This window comes from Rousettus aegyptiacus, unplaced genomic scaffold (assembly GCF_014176215.1).
Source record: "Rousettus aegyptiacus isolate mRouAeg1 unplaced genomic scaffold, mRouAeg1.p scaffold_m13_p_7, whole genome shotgun sequence".
NCBI lineage: Eukaryota > Metazoa > Chordata > Mammalia > Chiroptera > Pteropodidae > Rousettus > Rousettus aegyptiacus.
Window position 1 is genome coordinate 74,410,041 of NW_023416310.1, and position 16,074 is coordinate 74,426,114.

At 41.3% G+C, this 16,074-nt stretch overlaps 1 protein-coding gene across 2 annotated transcripts in view; it reads right to left on the reverse strand.

Moving 5' to 3' along the window:
- The window catches only part of CREBRF (CREB3 regulatory factor), a 41,542-nt gene that overhangs the window by 19,989 nt on the left and 5,479 nt on the right, over positions 1-16,074 (reverse strand). Inside the window, exons 2-4 of one of the 2 annotated variants that reach the window (XM_016145106.2) lie at positions 5,019-5,224; positions 3,718-3,843; positions 1,193-2,279 (exon numbers count right to left, since the gene is read on the reverse strand). In XM_016145106.2, coding sequence (XP_016000592.2) covers positions 1,193-2,279; positions 3,718-3,843; positions 5,019-5,027 — 1,222 coding nt within the window. In that variant the 5' untranslated portion in view covers positions 5,028-5,224. The remainder of the gene's footprint in view (positions 1-1,192; positions 2,280-3,717; positions 3,844-5,018; positions 5,225-16,074) is intronic. The other variant, XM_016145108.2, reaches the window with a different exon arrangement.

The window sequence follows — 16,074 nt, forward strand, 5'->3', positions numbered from 1 at the left end:
AAACATCTCAAAGCAGACTTTACTCATTTGTTGCGATAAAAATTTTCCTGCTAAGTAGAAAAGACAGTTGTTTTATCTAGACTACACAGAGTTCAAAAGCAAAGTGAAGAAAAGGCGAAAGCCCTTCTCCTCTGCACTAAAGTACCTTGTCCTATTTGCTACTCTACCCAAGTCACACAACTTGGTCATATCGAATACGGAAATCTGAGCATTTTTTAACAGAAAGATTGCAGTAAAGGAGTCTTTCAGCAATAACAGTGCTTAAGTGCCTATGATACAGCTACTATGTCTTAAAAACCTTCCCCAAAACCTAAACACCAATGTTTATACTGCTGGAAATTCCAGCGATCATCATATCAAAAGGGATGGTGTGTGTTTTTTTGACAATTTATAAGGGGCTTTTTTTAATACCTTAGTTTTTTCGGTGCATGGTCCAGTATCAACAGTATTTCTGAAGAACATAACTTTTGCTTAAACTTGAAGCTCTCCACTTCTTTGTGCATTTTAAACTGTGCCACTCGGCGATACCGTTTTCTCAAATAAACCGCACAAGCCGACAGCGGCCCAGGCCCAAGCATCTAAACGCTGAGTGAATCAGTTCCCTACGGGTTTCATTTTCTTTCCCCCGTTTATTTGAAAGCACTGTATATAAATAAAGCGGTGTCCTTCATGCTCATTAAATTATTGCATGCATTTTTCTTAAATGGAAAAATACTGTGCGGATGAAAGATGCAGCAGACACAAAGAAAAAGCTCTCTTTTGCATTATTCATTAAGTAGGCTTTGTGGGTTACAGGCGTGAGTAATATAAACCGTCATCACTTGGCTCGCCATTCTAGGGACTCCGAACTCACCTCAACTGTAACAGAGGGACATGGGCATAAACAGGAATGTTTTTAAGCCAATCAATTCTTGGCATCTTGGCACAGCTGCTCAACAGAGTGACAAATCAGGTCACTTAACATAAAACAAAGTAAGAAGTAGCTCTCAAGGAATCAGCATATGAACCCACTACATGAGCAAAAGTGATTATTTAGAGCTGTGGGAAGAGAAACAACCAACCGCATATCCGAGCCAAGATATTAAGTCATTTAATCCCCAAACCAAGACAAAGAGAGCATCCGCAGCGAAACCTTCCCTTTCCAGACAGCGGGAGAGAGGTCCGTCTGGTGAGCCTCCAAGCATTTCGATACCTGGCTCAGAGAAAGTGTCGCTGATGTCATCGTCCTTGTCGTCTTCATAATCCTCTTCCTCCTCCTCCTCCTCCTCGTTCTCAGAGAGCTCGTGCTCGCTGCCGAATCCTTCGTCGTGGTCCTCGTCGTCGACATCCTCGTCGTCGTCGTCCTCCTCTTCGGGACTGCATTTGGCTGGCTGCTCACCCACGTTGTCGGACACAAAAAGGGAGTAATTGTGCTCTTCTTTTTTCTGGGATGAATCTGAGACAGATGTGCTGGCAGAAAGGCTGCTACTCTCTCCCGCTGCAATTGCCCCAGGACCCTCCTGGGGCAGCGGGCTGAGTAACAGTTCCTGGGTTTCTTTGAAAGGCAAGGCGGGAGTGGCCTGACCCTGGAGAGGCTCCACCCCTTTCCTCTCGGGTCTCTTTGCTACGGCCCCACAGTAGCAGGTGTTCTCCTTGGCCGCGTCTGCGTGAGCCTGGCTCAAGGAGGGCCGGCTCTGCTGCACAGGGTTGATCTTTACTTTAGCCTTTTTTACATAGTCTTTACATTCGACGTGGAAGTTCACCTTTTCAGGATGATACATGTTGGTCTTCACCATGATTTGTGTGCTTGAAGTGGGTTTGCTTGCTTTTTGGACACAGTCTGACAAAGGGACCTCAGCCTGAAGAGTCTTAGAAGAACACACAGGGGCAGCTGCTCTGCTTGTGATCTTTTTACCAGGGAATGAAGAGGGCAAGGGATTCTGTTTGACACTGAAAAGTGAATCCGGGTAATAAAGGGAATCAGAAACAGACTGGGAGTCCTCGCTGTTAAGCTGGGCCAAAGTCGGGGTTTTACTTATGACCTCTTCATCTTGGTAAGGGCTAGAAAAGTCATCAAGACCCAAGTAATCCACTTCTTTTGTTCCCCAGATGTCACAGCTGGTTAGTTTGGTGTACTTCGTTAAGTCTTCACAGTACGTATCCCACTGTTCCCAGTTTGAGGTTAAGGCGCCCTCATTATCCAGGACATCTGTGAAAGACTCCAGATTTTCAATGTCTTTGCAGTCCTCCAAAGATAGGAAGCTGTCTCTAGGATTCTGCTGGTAGTTCATCTCTCTATCCTGAGAAAGGTTTAGAAGAAGTTACACACCGCATTTTAGGAAAAAAACATCCACCTCCATCCACTGCCATATATTAAGTTGATAAATCGTACTCGACCTCTGGTCTGGTTTATTTTAAGATAAGGGCTACTTCACGACACTTTACCATGCCACATAACCTCATTTCCTTGGACAAGAAAAAAAAAAAAAATATGTCCCTTGAGAAGCTCAGGTATGATCCAAATATCAAGGGCTCTTGAACTTTACTATGAACACTCTTCCTGAAAAAAAAAGTTTACATTTCCTGATCTTTGACTTAGAAGGATTTGGGGATCTCCTTAGAAACGAGCTTCAATTCCAAAGTAAATAATGAAGGCCTTAACCTTCATCACAGAAGGACCTGTCTTCTTGAGTGAGGACTTAAATATAGAGGCCAAGGGCAATCTGAAAAGAGTTGGAACTCGGCCAGCAAAGGGTGAGATCTTTGTAAGACCTTGGAACAACTCTTGGGCATAGGGAATAAAGTACTCCTCAGGAGCAGAGATGCAATTTTCAAAATGTGGGTGTGACTATGCAGCCATTGAAAAGAATGTAGTTAAGCCCAAATGTACTAACATGACAGGCAGCTCACCATATATTTTTATGTTAAAAAAAAGTTATAAAATACTATACTTACAAATATGCCATCCAATTACAAATAGTCACATGATTACATATGTACACTAAAACTCTGTCCGTAGCAGTTACCCTTGGAGAGAAGCTTTGGAGGGTGGAAGCTCAGGAAGGAAATGAGGAAGTTTTCAGTTTCCCTGTTTGCTTCTGTTCTGTTTTCATTTTCGCATTAGTTTGGGGATTTTTGTTCTGTTTTGTTTTTGTTTGTATGTGTTTTAACAGCATTATTGAAGTATAATTTACATAGCATAAAATTCACCTGTATTAAGTGAACGATGATTTTTTTTTTTTTTTAGTAATTAACGAATCTGTGTTCTTAGTTTTCCAGTTTGTATAGACTTCTGTGTTGTTTAAGTTGTATATAATTACAAATGTTTTTCAAATGTTTCTCTTAGGACTCTAAGTGTGTATTTACCTCAATAATAAACGATAAGTATATTCAGATATTGCTTGGAATTGCTATTTCTGTCTCAACATTCTCTGGTCCATATGCCTCGCTCAATGTTATCATTCCTAAATTTTCCAGCTGAAGTCCTTTGGCATTTAGGCATTTTAAAATAGACAGCTTCCCATCCTCATCATTAAGAAACAGACAAAGACATTTAGATAATTTTTCATCTTCTATTGTCAGTGGGTTCCATACATCCTTCTAAAATTACTAGACTGATAGTCACGAGAATCAAATTTAGCCTAATTACATCTTTTCCTTTCAAGCATTTATAAATAAAATCTCTACCACAACACTTTTACCCCAAATCAAAGCAGAATTCAAGAAGATGTGACTTACCAGTTCATACATGAAATCTGGATCTGAACTGTTTGCTAAGAGATCTGTGCTCATCAGAGTCTGTTCCGAAAAGGTGTGGCTTCGAAAGGCATCCCCAAAAGGCGGATCCATTCCGCTTACACTAGGCTGTGAGAGAGCAATTTTAATTGTTGAACATCAAAGTCTACTTCAAGGCCAATTTATTACACCTATGCCCCACCCCACGTCTACTAACAATATCTTCAGAAAACAATTCTGTGATTTTTCTACTGTTTAGTACTTTTAAGAGATTTAACTAGCATTAAACTGTGGATTTATATTAGGAAAACAACTAAGATGTATAAAAACAGAAGAAGAAATAGAGTGGCAACTGTTAATAATACCCTAACCTCTAAAAATTAAGCTTATTTAGCCATGAGTCAGCATACAGTACCTAATGAGTATTTTTATTTCGCGCTATATATTCTTTAAATCCATCTCTAACTACACTCTCTGTCCTAACTCCTTGTAGTAGAGAATTTCCTGCCATTTGCTGGGATTCACAGAGGTAGCAGGTCAGTCTAACTCCATACTCCTAAATGAGTCCAATGTCTTATTTCCCGAAACAAGCTGGAAGACAATTTGGGTATCTTTAGTCCAGAAAATGCCTCCAGGAACGTAATGGAGACAGGATCTGCCAAATACCCAAAAATCTCCTGGGTGGGACCAGAACTTGGAGTTGAGCTCAGTAGCCTTAATCCTGATCCCTGACAAGGGTAAAATTCATTCTATAATAAGTAAGAAAGGGAAAAAAGACTAGGCATCCTGAGTCAATCCATTGAAATTGATCTTGCATGGAGACAGAAGATGACAAAGAATAAAAATTCCCTCTTTGCTTTCTTGTGTATGGGCTTCTGTGTATGAAAGAGGGAGAAGCTGAGGTCTCTCATCATTTCCACTTACTTACGTTTAAATTATAGGCGTGAATGGAAAGGGACAACTGGGAAACAGGAAGAAGAGAGAGCAGATGGAAACGGGCTTTCTGTGGCATATTAATTTGCAGGGGAGTTGGTTTGGCCCCCATAAAGCCAGCAGATCTATCCACCAACTTTTCATTCACCATGTTCCCTGTGTCAAGCTCATTAAACTTCAGAGCCCGACGTAGCAAAGGAGTAAAGAGAAGCAATGGAAGGGAGGTCAAGTATTCAAAACTAGCTGAGACCAGAAGTAAAATGTCTTCAAAAGGTAGTATGTCAAGCTGTTAAGGGCACTCACAGAACCAATGGTACTGACTTCCTGCTGTGGGAAAATAAAAAACCTTGCACCTCCTCTGTGGGATTTACCTGAGGCATTTCCAAGCCCAGATCCTTTGAGTCCGATCCCAAACTTCTTTTTTTTCTCGTTTGTAAATTCCTTTCCAGCTTTACTTTTAATTTCAAGATCAAAGATGATTTTCACAATAAATGGCAGGTTTCCCCGGAATGCCTTCAATTCAACTGCTTGGATCAATGCTTTTTTTTTTTTTTTTTTTAAATAATTCTGTGTGAATCTGTCAAACAACAACACAAAGGAACTCCACTGAAAACCATTAAGAACAAGTTGACCTTTCAAAAATGACATTAACAAAGAATACTTTAAAGGAGTAAGTCTTATGGTTGCAATATTAAGGATTTGGTCCTTTTTCAGTACCAACTATTCTGAAAGTCTCCATTCCTCTCTTTATTTGCTTCTAAAATAGGACTGATCGATAAGCAATTGCAACATTAAACAAAAAAACCTGAAAAATTAATACAGACCCATCTTTCCTGCGATCTGAAAGATGTATTATAATTACTGGTAAAGCTCCCATTTGCTTTATGAGAAACCACAGTCTCCACGTTTAATTGCATCTATCAGATAATCATGACTGCTAAATTAATCTACATTTTATATCACTCAAATCTACAAGAACAACAACAAATACATAGTGAACGATGGAATTTAACATATCCTCTGCATTAAATAAAATCACATTCATAATAGTCTATGTAACATTATCCTTTGAGTTGTAAGTGAAAGCTGTCCTTGAAGGAAAAATTTTTCCAATAAGGTTTTAAATATGTATACGCTGAGGGGGAAACAGGAACAAGTACTACTTTGCGGAGTGTTCTAAGGGTTAAACAACGATTGCCAATCACTGGGCGCAGGGTCTTGACTGTGGTAGAGACTTACATTTTAGTTCCCTTTTCCCTCTTCTGTGAAGGCCTTAATCAATAGGAACTAAACAGCTATACCCACTTCATAGTCTTTGAATAGATCAGTGGTCTCAAAATGTGATCCCAGGACCAGAAGCATCTGGAAAGCTGTGAGAAGTACAAAAGCTTGGATCCCGGCCCAGACCTACTCAAACGGAAACCTGGGGAGTGGGGCCCCGTTATGCGTTTTAACAAGCCCTCTAGGTGACTCTGACCCTTCCAAATAGCTGAGAATCTCTGCCTACACTCAACTCCTTGCTCTCGCTCAGTGTGATTTCCCAAAATGATGTAAACGGCCGACTTTAACTGAGCTGCCTTCTGTAGTTAACACATTCTTTGGGCTAGAAGGTTAAGGGGCACATTATTTTAATTTCGAAGCTCTCTTGTTGAACAAATAAGAGGTAGTCAACGAGAGACTCAATCACTGTTCTACTTAATAAGATTAATAAACCGACTACCATTTGTATTTCCTGGATCTTCGCTGGGCTCTCCCCTCTGGTGGGTTGTCATTTTGAGCTCCCCTGTTCTAGCCTAGGAAACACCATCAAGGGCCCAGCCTGGACCCAGAAACAGAATTAACTATGCATCTCAAGCCAGCGCTGCGGTCTTAAATGGATAAATCCCTGCTCCCGCCGAAGGCCAGTTCTGGCGGAGTTTCTCCTTACGGGGCCTCATGCCTTGGTCCTCCTGCTGATATGTAGTCTCAGTCCTAACTCCTCCCGATTCCTGTGAGAAACAAGGTCAATTGCCTTCTCTAGGCCTACTACTCAGACCCCCAAAAGGCATGTGATTCAAGTAATGCATTCGACAGTGTCCCAATGTAATCTTGGTCTATAACCTGGATCTGAGAGAAAAGTCTGATATTCTAAAGTTTGAAACTTACTCCTTAGTGGCAACAGAGTTAAAGACTCAAGAAGAGATTGAGTTCTATTCAATACATATTTATAGGCAGCCACTAAAGACACCGTCTACCAACAGCCTGGTTTAACAGGGAAGCACTGACCAAAAAAGGCTAAATGCTAACTACAGTTCTCATCTGCAAACTACGCGACACTGGGTATAGGTCGATCTTTCTAAGCCCCATTTTTCTCATCTCATCAAATTTTCTATGCCGTAACACTTCCATACAAATACAAGCATTTATTTTAAATTGTATTAAACACTTGGCCTCAAAGCAAACTCCAGTCAATGCAGTTAGCAAAAAGGGCACTTGCTTGAGATACGGAAGACCTGAATTCCAATTTTGATCCCATAATTAAGACCAAAGAGACTTATGAATTAGGGCAAGTTACTCAAATTTTTGCTTTAGCTACCAGACTGAGGAATTACAATTATTCTCCCTTAACTTATAATAGGGATGTATATAATAGAGAATTAAATGGGATATTAAGATGCAGTTAATAAATCTGAAAGGTGATTATTATCAATATATATATTTGGCCAATGCCACAATGAGTCCAGCTCAGAATCTCAACATCTGTGACCATCGCTGGCAGCAAGGCTGAACGTTTCAAAGACACCACTCCCAGGAGAGGGCATCCACCATGGTAAGGGTTGAGCTTGTTCACCTGGGATAGTTAAGGGTCCTCAGTTGCTTCTCCTAGTCTCTCAGGTAGCAGCCCACAGGAGGTAGGGAGGGCGAGTCTGGTTATCTTCACTGATAACCAAACTCCACCAGTCTCTAAAACTAATGACCCAAGTTCACAACAAACTATCCTCGGCCCCAACGTTTTGCATTCATTTCTCAGAAATGCTTGGTATCATTCCAAACATATATTAATAAACAACCATGAAGAACAAAATAACCCACCCAAAAGAGGAAGAAAAAAATTAAGGCTTCTACAGCAAGTACCATTACACAGAATCTTCCATGATACACTGCTCCGAAAACTGTGTCCTGTTCCAGGGAGCCACAGACGAAGGGTACACTAATGCTTAATGGCCAGTAACAGAGGAGGAAGGTGTTAACAACCTGCTTTTCAGGATGTCTTCGCACTTCTTTGGGCTCCAGAATATCCCTATTTTCCTCAAAGCTTTGATACTTAAGTACATAAAAAGCAAGAGCTTCATTTTCTAATGTGTGACCTGAGGAATATTTGTTCCAAGGAATGTTAGATGGTTACTCAACAAAAGGGTTGTGAGGTTTGGAAAATACCATATTAAATAAAACTGTTATATTGCCTTTATGCAGAACTTCTTGGAGATTTTAAGGTGCTAGGTACGAACGCCTGTTGTTAATCACCAACAGGTGAACAGAACAGATGCCATTTCCAAAATTTATTTGATCATAAAATCCTCTGCTCTGCCCTCAAACTGACCTTAAGATTAGTTTCTTTAAACAACAAAACAAACAAACAAAAATCCCCAATAGCGGAAAGGCTAAATGATTTCCCCTTACTTCCTTTTATTCACAGCTCCCACTCACCAGTTCCAATTGTTTGTCAAGGGAGAGAAGACTGTGCTCCATCAGAAATACTTATCAACAGATTTTCTGTATCGGGGCTCATTCAAAACTACTCCACAGCAAGTCTTAGGCACAGGCAGATACTCTGGAACAGAGAACCAGCTCTCTGAAGCTATGCCATGGGGCAGTGATTGATTTATGAGCAGCAGGGGTACCACTTGAAGTCATCGGAGCTTCAATCTCTTTCACAGCCCTTTCTGCCAGGTCCTCTCTAGGTTTTTTTTGTTGTTGTTCTCAGTTTGAAAGTATCCTGAGACTTATGCACATCAGGCAAGGCAAAGGTAAAGTAAAATGATAATGTCAAAGGACTTCTTACAAAAGCTCCTCCCTGGGACTGCTCAAATCATTCATCCAAATGCTAAAAGCCAACCCCACGAACAGACTGGTGTGCTCTAGGCAGCTCACACACATCCAAGAGCTCCGGAACTATGCCCCTTCTGAACCTGAGGTCTGCAGCTGATCCCTGCAAGTCCACATATAGAAAGGAGTTGGCATCTGGAAAATGTGTCATGGATGAGCAGAACTGTATCTGATGGCCAGAATCCCTGAAGCTCCCCTTCTACAGGGCCCTGGCTTAGGCCAAACCGAAGGGGATCGGCCCCTCACAATGGTGAACAGCACTTCTAAGTCACCCAACATTCTTCAAAGTAGATGTTGGAAGTATTTTGACAACACCCATTAGGATGGCTATTATCAAAAAACGAAACAGAAAACAGAAAATAATAAGTGTTGGCGAGGATATGAAAAATTGGGACCCTTGCGCATTGCTGATTGGAATGATGCAGGGAAATGGTTTAGTAATTCCTCAAAAAGTTACACACACATATATAATTACCATATGATTCAGCAATTCCATACCTGGATATATACTTCAAAGAATCGAAAGCAGGGACTCAAACAGATACACGTACGCCCACGTTCGTAAGAGCATTATTCACGATAGTCAAAAGGTAGAAAAAACCTTAGTGGCCCTCAGCAGATGAATAGATAAACAAAATGTGGTACACACATACGACAATATATAATTCAGCCATGAAAAGAACTGAAATTCTGACACATGCTACATCACGGATGAACCATGAAAACATTATGCCGTGTGAAATAAACCAGACACAAAAGGACAAGTATCATATGATTTCACTTATATGACGTACCAGAATAGGTAAATTGAGAAAGCTAGAAAGTAGAATAAAGGTTAGCAGAGGTTGGGAGAGTTAGTATTTAATGGGAACAGAGCTTCTATTTGGGATGATGAAATGTTCTAGAAATAGTGGTGACAGTTACATGGGATTGCCTACGTGACTAATGCCACTGAACTGTACACTTTAAAATGGTTTAGGTGGAAATTTTTGTTTATTTTACCAAAATGAAAAATATTTAAACATTTTTTTGAGGTAAGAAACGCCAACACATATGTACTGCTAGGTAATTCATATGCCATGGTTTGATCTTTCCTAATCTCTGCTGGTTCATGCTCACTGTTTCTTTCATGTGGGCTGAGTTCTTGGGTTCTCTTTCTGTTGTCTTTAAACTGTACCAGATCCACAATTCTAAGGTGTGGTAACTGTCCTGACCCCTAATTTAAATAAATCATTTTCAAGACTTAAGCCCTGAGTAAAGCTAAAAGAAAGGAAAGAAAGGGGAGAGAGAGAAGGAAGACAGGAGGGAGAGAAGCAAAAGATGGAGAAAGGAAGGACCGCCGACTTGGTAAGTTAAAAGTTTATGCAGTGTGTATGACCCATGAGACCCCCGTTTGGCAAGAAAGGTCACGCGTTTGCCCGGGCTCCGTAGCAGACCAAGGTCCAGCCCCATCCACCACGCATTCCACCCATTCTGCTATACTTCTGTCGCACTCAGTAATTCCTCTCCTTCTGGAAGCTACTCAGCAAAAGTTGAACTGATCGGTCCTTCCAATGCTTACTAAATCAGGCCGCTGCATTTTTCATGGTGCAGCAGAAGTCAGAGCCCCAAATCTCCATACCATTGAGGAAGCAGAGGCTGCCTCTGCAAGGAACACACTCCGAGGGGAGGTGGGGCCGCTGTTCTCCCTGTTATGTAATGTAAATCTTGTGAATAGAACTGCAGGTGAATAGCTATTCTCTACCCTTCAACAGCAGTTCTCTGACTCCGAAATACAGGAAACAGGCAAGTACGCTTTCAACTAGATGGTTATAGTTTATGTCGGGAATTATTAGCAAAAGATCCGCATTATTTTCCAAATCCTGCTGCTGCTGGTCTTTAAGGAGAGAAAATGGGGGGAAGAGGAGAGTGAGGAAGGAGCAGATACATCTTTTCCCCAGAAGGGGTGAGGAAGGGCATTTTCCTAGCCTAGCAGCACTTATCGTGATCTTAAAAGCAGCTGTGACCCTTCCGCCATACTGCCTAGGGAACTCTGTCCTGGGGTCAGTCTGACAGTCTCCTTTCATCCTCACACTTGAGAGTTTAAAACACATGGGGGTTGAATTAGATTTGCCGCAAAAAAATAATTTAAAAAAGTTATTAAAAGTACATTTTACTGAGAATCCTGTGGAGCTAAGATACTCAATCTCAGAAGTGCTCTCTCCTTGGAACGCTGTCTTGGAGGAATACACAAGACCTTGCGGAAGTTTACTCCTTCCCAAAGGCTTCGCCTAACTTTAACCTTTGGCAGAGACAACACATGGGAGCTTAGTTAAAACACTCTGGGAACCAAGAAGATCATTAAAGCACATTTCTGGACCAATGTGAGTTGAATGGGAAGAGCTACTTTTTGTTTCTGAACACTGTCAACTACAAGAGAGTAAGGGCTTTCCGCAGCCTTGAGACCTGTCAGTCAAGTTGTTCAGAGCACAAGGAGAAGAGCACAGGACAGTTTTAGACATAAGCAAAGAACACAATTCTAACCCCAGCCACACCTGATTACCACTGGCAACAAAATATTCAGTTTATATTGATGTTGTTGTTTACAGATTACAAAGCATGTCGCAGGCCCTGTCATTTCATGAACAACTTGGTGAAGTAGTTGGGGTAAGTATTAGCATCATTACCATCCCCCACCCTCTGTCCAACCGTTTTTAACATTAATAAAAAAAGTTCAGCAAGGATAAGAGATCTGCCTGAGGTCTTTCGGTAAATGGATGCCTCTGTGCGAACCTGTCATCCCAGAGACCACCTTTACTCCCCGTGCCTTAGATGCGTTCATCCTACACACATGTGTGCATGCGCCCTTCCATGTTCACTCACGTCCCGTGACCTCAGACTTAACACGCCATCTCCCCATCCAAACATTACTACTCTGTCAACAGTACCAACACTCCCAGACAGCCAGGGGTAGAATGCTGATCTCAGCCTAGACTCTTCTCGCTCCTCCCCATTCACTGCATTGAATCATGCCAGTTCTCCTTAACAAAAATATACTGACAACTTCCCTTGCAGAGAAGGGAAGTTCCGTTTGACTTGGCCCTTCCCACTTTCTCAACCCTCACTTGGACCCCATCATTTTATATTTACCATTCCAATATTTACCCTACAGATCTTCCTGCCTCCAGCCTCTCCCTCACACTCCAGTTCCTATGCCCCGTTATAAATTATTCTCCCTAAACCACCGTGTCATACTAGCACTGCGCCTGTAAGTTTCCAGTAACCCCTAAACGTCTTATTCAAGATACTCAGACACAATGAAACTATCCTTCCAACCCCGTCTTCCACTACTCTTCTATAAATATAACATTAATATTCATCTGATCGTAAAATTTCCCCCCAAATCCTTCAGGCACTTACAATCCCACTTCACTCCACTAAGGACCTCCAACAGTGAGACCCTGGCCTTTCAGGCCCTTGCTCACATTTTTCCCCTCCCTAGCTCCTTGCCTCCGCTACCAGATTGTAAAACCTTTGAGAATGACCATTATATTTCATGTTTATTTCATTACAGTGCCAAAAACAATGCCTTGGCTAGCACAGGCATCCAGACAAAAGCTGAATGACAGTGAATGGGAAATCCCGAGACCACAAGTCCTCGGGATAAGGAGTCAGAGGTGAGATGTTCTTCATATACAAAGAGGACATTACAAAGAAGTCATCATTCAATATAAGTTTATTGAGCATCTTTTATGTGCTCCAAAGTATCTTGTAGCAGCTTGTTACTATGTATCATGAACCACTGTAGTATCATACAGTAAATATTTAAAACTGTACTCCCGAATTTTCTTTTAAATATCCAGGAAGAATGCTGTTTGAATTTGTCAGTTTTAAAAATCTGAGAAAATTCTTGTCTAGGGAGGGAGGAGAGGGCAGAGGAAGGAGTAAGGATTAAAACATTTAATGAATCCAGGCATTGGACTGATTGATACATGTTACGCTATTTTCTCTCTCTGTCTCTCTCTCTCAGGTTAAGACTGGAGTTTTAAACATTCCTTTCCTTTTCTGAGATGTTCTGCAGAAATCTACAAAATGTAAAAAGGGGACAGCGTGATTAAAGGCAAGCAGCATAAAAACAGACAGCAGTGCAGGCAAGATCACACCTGAGCCACACAGCAGGATTCCAGGGAAAACACCCACCCAGGGATGCTCTGCGACACACCCTAATGACTTGCGTGGTCCTGTTGTTAAGGGTCTGGACTCTTCCTCAGGGCGGACCATCTCCTCCGTCCTCTCTCAGATTTGACATTTTGCAAACGTATCATGAACGCAGACTAGAGTCAATTGTGAAATTCCCTTCAAATTCCTTCCGAATCTATGAAATGGGCTATGCCACCAGCACGGGACTACAGAACGGCTGGTACAAAGGTTATATGCACAGGGCTACGAAGACGTTGTGAATACAGTGCTGAAGTCATCTCTTAGAACGCTGAGAAAGGCAGGCTGCCTGTTTGACTCTAACGCTCCTATAAGGCTTGCTCTATGAGACACGAACTGTAGATTCAAGATTAAAAGTTTTCCTTTATAACTGAATATTCGGAACTTCATTCAAAATTCTCGCTTGCCTTCTTTTATTTGTAAATACAGGAATTCTTATTCTGCAGGGATGTTGTGATTCAGGGTAGTATGTAGACTATCCAGCCCTGACACGAAACACGCACGCGACAAATGGTGGCTGGTTTTATCCTTGGATTCCCTCCTTGGTGTGTGAGATGTTCCTGGGACGTTGCTGCTACCGCAGGTATAAACCCAACCTCACCTCGCAATCCTAGATTGTCTAAATTCCACAGTTAATTAGCACAAAAACCCAACTGCCTGGAACAAGGGTGAATAAGGGACACGCAGGCCCACAGGTCATTTAACGCCCTTGCCGTGGCTTTATGAGGGTGAATGTCAATTATGCTGGTTTAATCAACAAAAGAATCTTTAGGTTCACAAAGTAATTCATAAAGCTGCAAACTTGTAATCTCTCTACAGAACTCGCAGAAACCTTACAAGGGGAATGGCTTCTTCAGAGAGATGACTGCCCTTATTGTTCAAACAATCACGTATGATTTATCCCTCTTTTATACTTAGTTATACTGGCTTCACCATAGATTCTAGGCAACTCAAGAAAATAGACTTACATAAAATTTATCTTTGTATCTGTAATACCTCACACAGTTTCTAACACACACAGAGACAGAGAGACAGACAGAGAGAGAGCATGAGAGAGAGAGAGAGATAGTAATCTATGCCATACTTGTCTCAACAGGGTTCTGAATAAATCAAACAAAGCAGGTGACTACCCCAACTGCTGGGAAAACAGCTTGGAATAGAATCAGCGGCTATCAGAGAAGAAGAAAGTAGATCAAGAACCTGGTCCCACCCTTTCATTAGACATTCGGAATTCTGATAGCCCTCCAATCTGTGGAAAGAACAAAATCCATTTACAGTAATTCATTAATTTTTAACTTAGGAGTTCAGACAACCAGCAAATTATTATGCTAATGTATAAAACAAAGGTAACACAATCCTAACAAGTTCACTCCACCAGGAATACGTACATTTTAAAACAAAAGACAAAATTAGCTGAAGATTTAAAGCCAAGGTCTCAAACTATACTGCAGCCACTAATCAATGCCTACATATGGGTTTTGGTCAGCCCACACATTAGTGTTTCTTAAAAGTTAAATTTAACTGCCAGCATTCAAATTGGAAATTTCATATAAAATTTCTAAACTCCATTATCAAATGAGATGCTCTCAGAGAAAAAAAAGTAGACCTGACAACACTGGGTACATGTTCCCGACAAGATCACTTGAACTGATGTCCAAGTTATCTCGTTAAAATGGCCTGTCTATCCATTTGCTCCAATCTCTATCCAGTCCCATTCTACAGACAGGGAATCTAAGCTTAGAGAAGTCTCAAAACCACAGAGCTAGCAAAAACCCTGTTTGTGAATAGAGTTAACTCCAGGACTATCACTCCTAACCATTCTGCAACCTGACCTCCAAATGAAAGGTAGTTAATATTAAAAGAGGTACTTGACAGCCCTGTACATGAAGTTTATAGCAGCTCTACTCACAATAGCCTAAAATCTGGAAAGAACCCAACTATCCATTGTCTAGTAAATGGACAAATTGTGGTATATCCATACAATGACAAATACTCAACCAATACTCAAAACGACATGAATAAATCTCCAAAGGATTTTAAGTAAAAGCAGCCAGACTCAAAAGACAACATAGCCTATGACTGCATTAACATGAAATTTCAAAGAAGACAAAACTATAGAGAGAAATAAATCAGTGCCTGGAGCCAGGGGTGCAGGAGCGGGTGAGGACGCCTTCTGCAGTGATGGAAATGCTCCTTCCGAATCATGACTACAGAAGTGGTTGGATGACTGAATACATTTGTCAGAACTAAAAATTGGGTGACTTTTATTTTATGTAAATAACACCGCAGTAAAGCTGATTTTTAAAAGAGGTGCTTAGAAAAGTCTATAAAACTACAGAGAAGTGTACTACCGTCTCTATCTGGGAATGTTTACGAAAGCTTTGGGAAAGGAGAGATCTGAATTGGATCGCATCACAGAACAGCTTTAAAGTGCATAAGAAGTAGAGAACGGCACATAAGTAGCCATGTTCTGCACTGTAGCCTATGAAAAGTAGTATCTCTGAATACAAAGGAAAATGCTTCATAAAAGGAAATGCACGGAGAAGGATGATGAGTACTTGGATAGGTATCAAAGACAAGCTGATCTTACAAGATTTCCCAAAAGGGAATCAACTCAGACATATAATGCTGTTCATATGCAAAATAAGCAGATAGTGCGAAAGTTTTGTTTTCTTTTTGCATACAGCAAAAGGAAAAAGATAAGTCAAAAAAAAAAAAAGAGAGAGAGAAAACCAAAGGAAATAAAAGTAGGGAAGGAGGCGAGGAGGTAAAATAAAGGCAGGGACACTCTGGGTCAGAACCAAAGGTACCTTGATACCGAAATTAGAAGAGAGAAGGGAGGTGTTTCAGACCTTGATGAGGGACTTAAAGTAAAACTAAAAACTAGGGGGAAAGAGACGTACCAAAGTCAGAGAACAGACTGGAGACCTGACGGCAGGCCCAGAAGAATTAGAGGACAAGGGGAAAGCAAGAAAGTTCTCTCTTAAATCGCACAAAGTAGACGCCTCCCCTTGCATCTACTCCCAAGCCCGCCCCTGCCTTACTTGAAGGCTTCTTGTAGCCATCCCTGAACACCTTTGCCACCCCCCTGACGGGGCTAGAATGCTTCCTTCGCTGCTCTCCAAAACCCAGTTCGAATGCCAC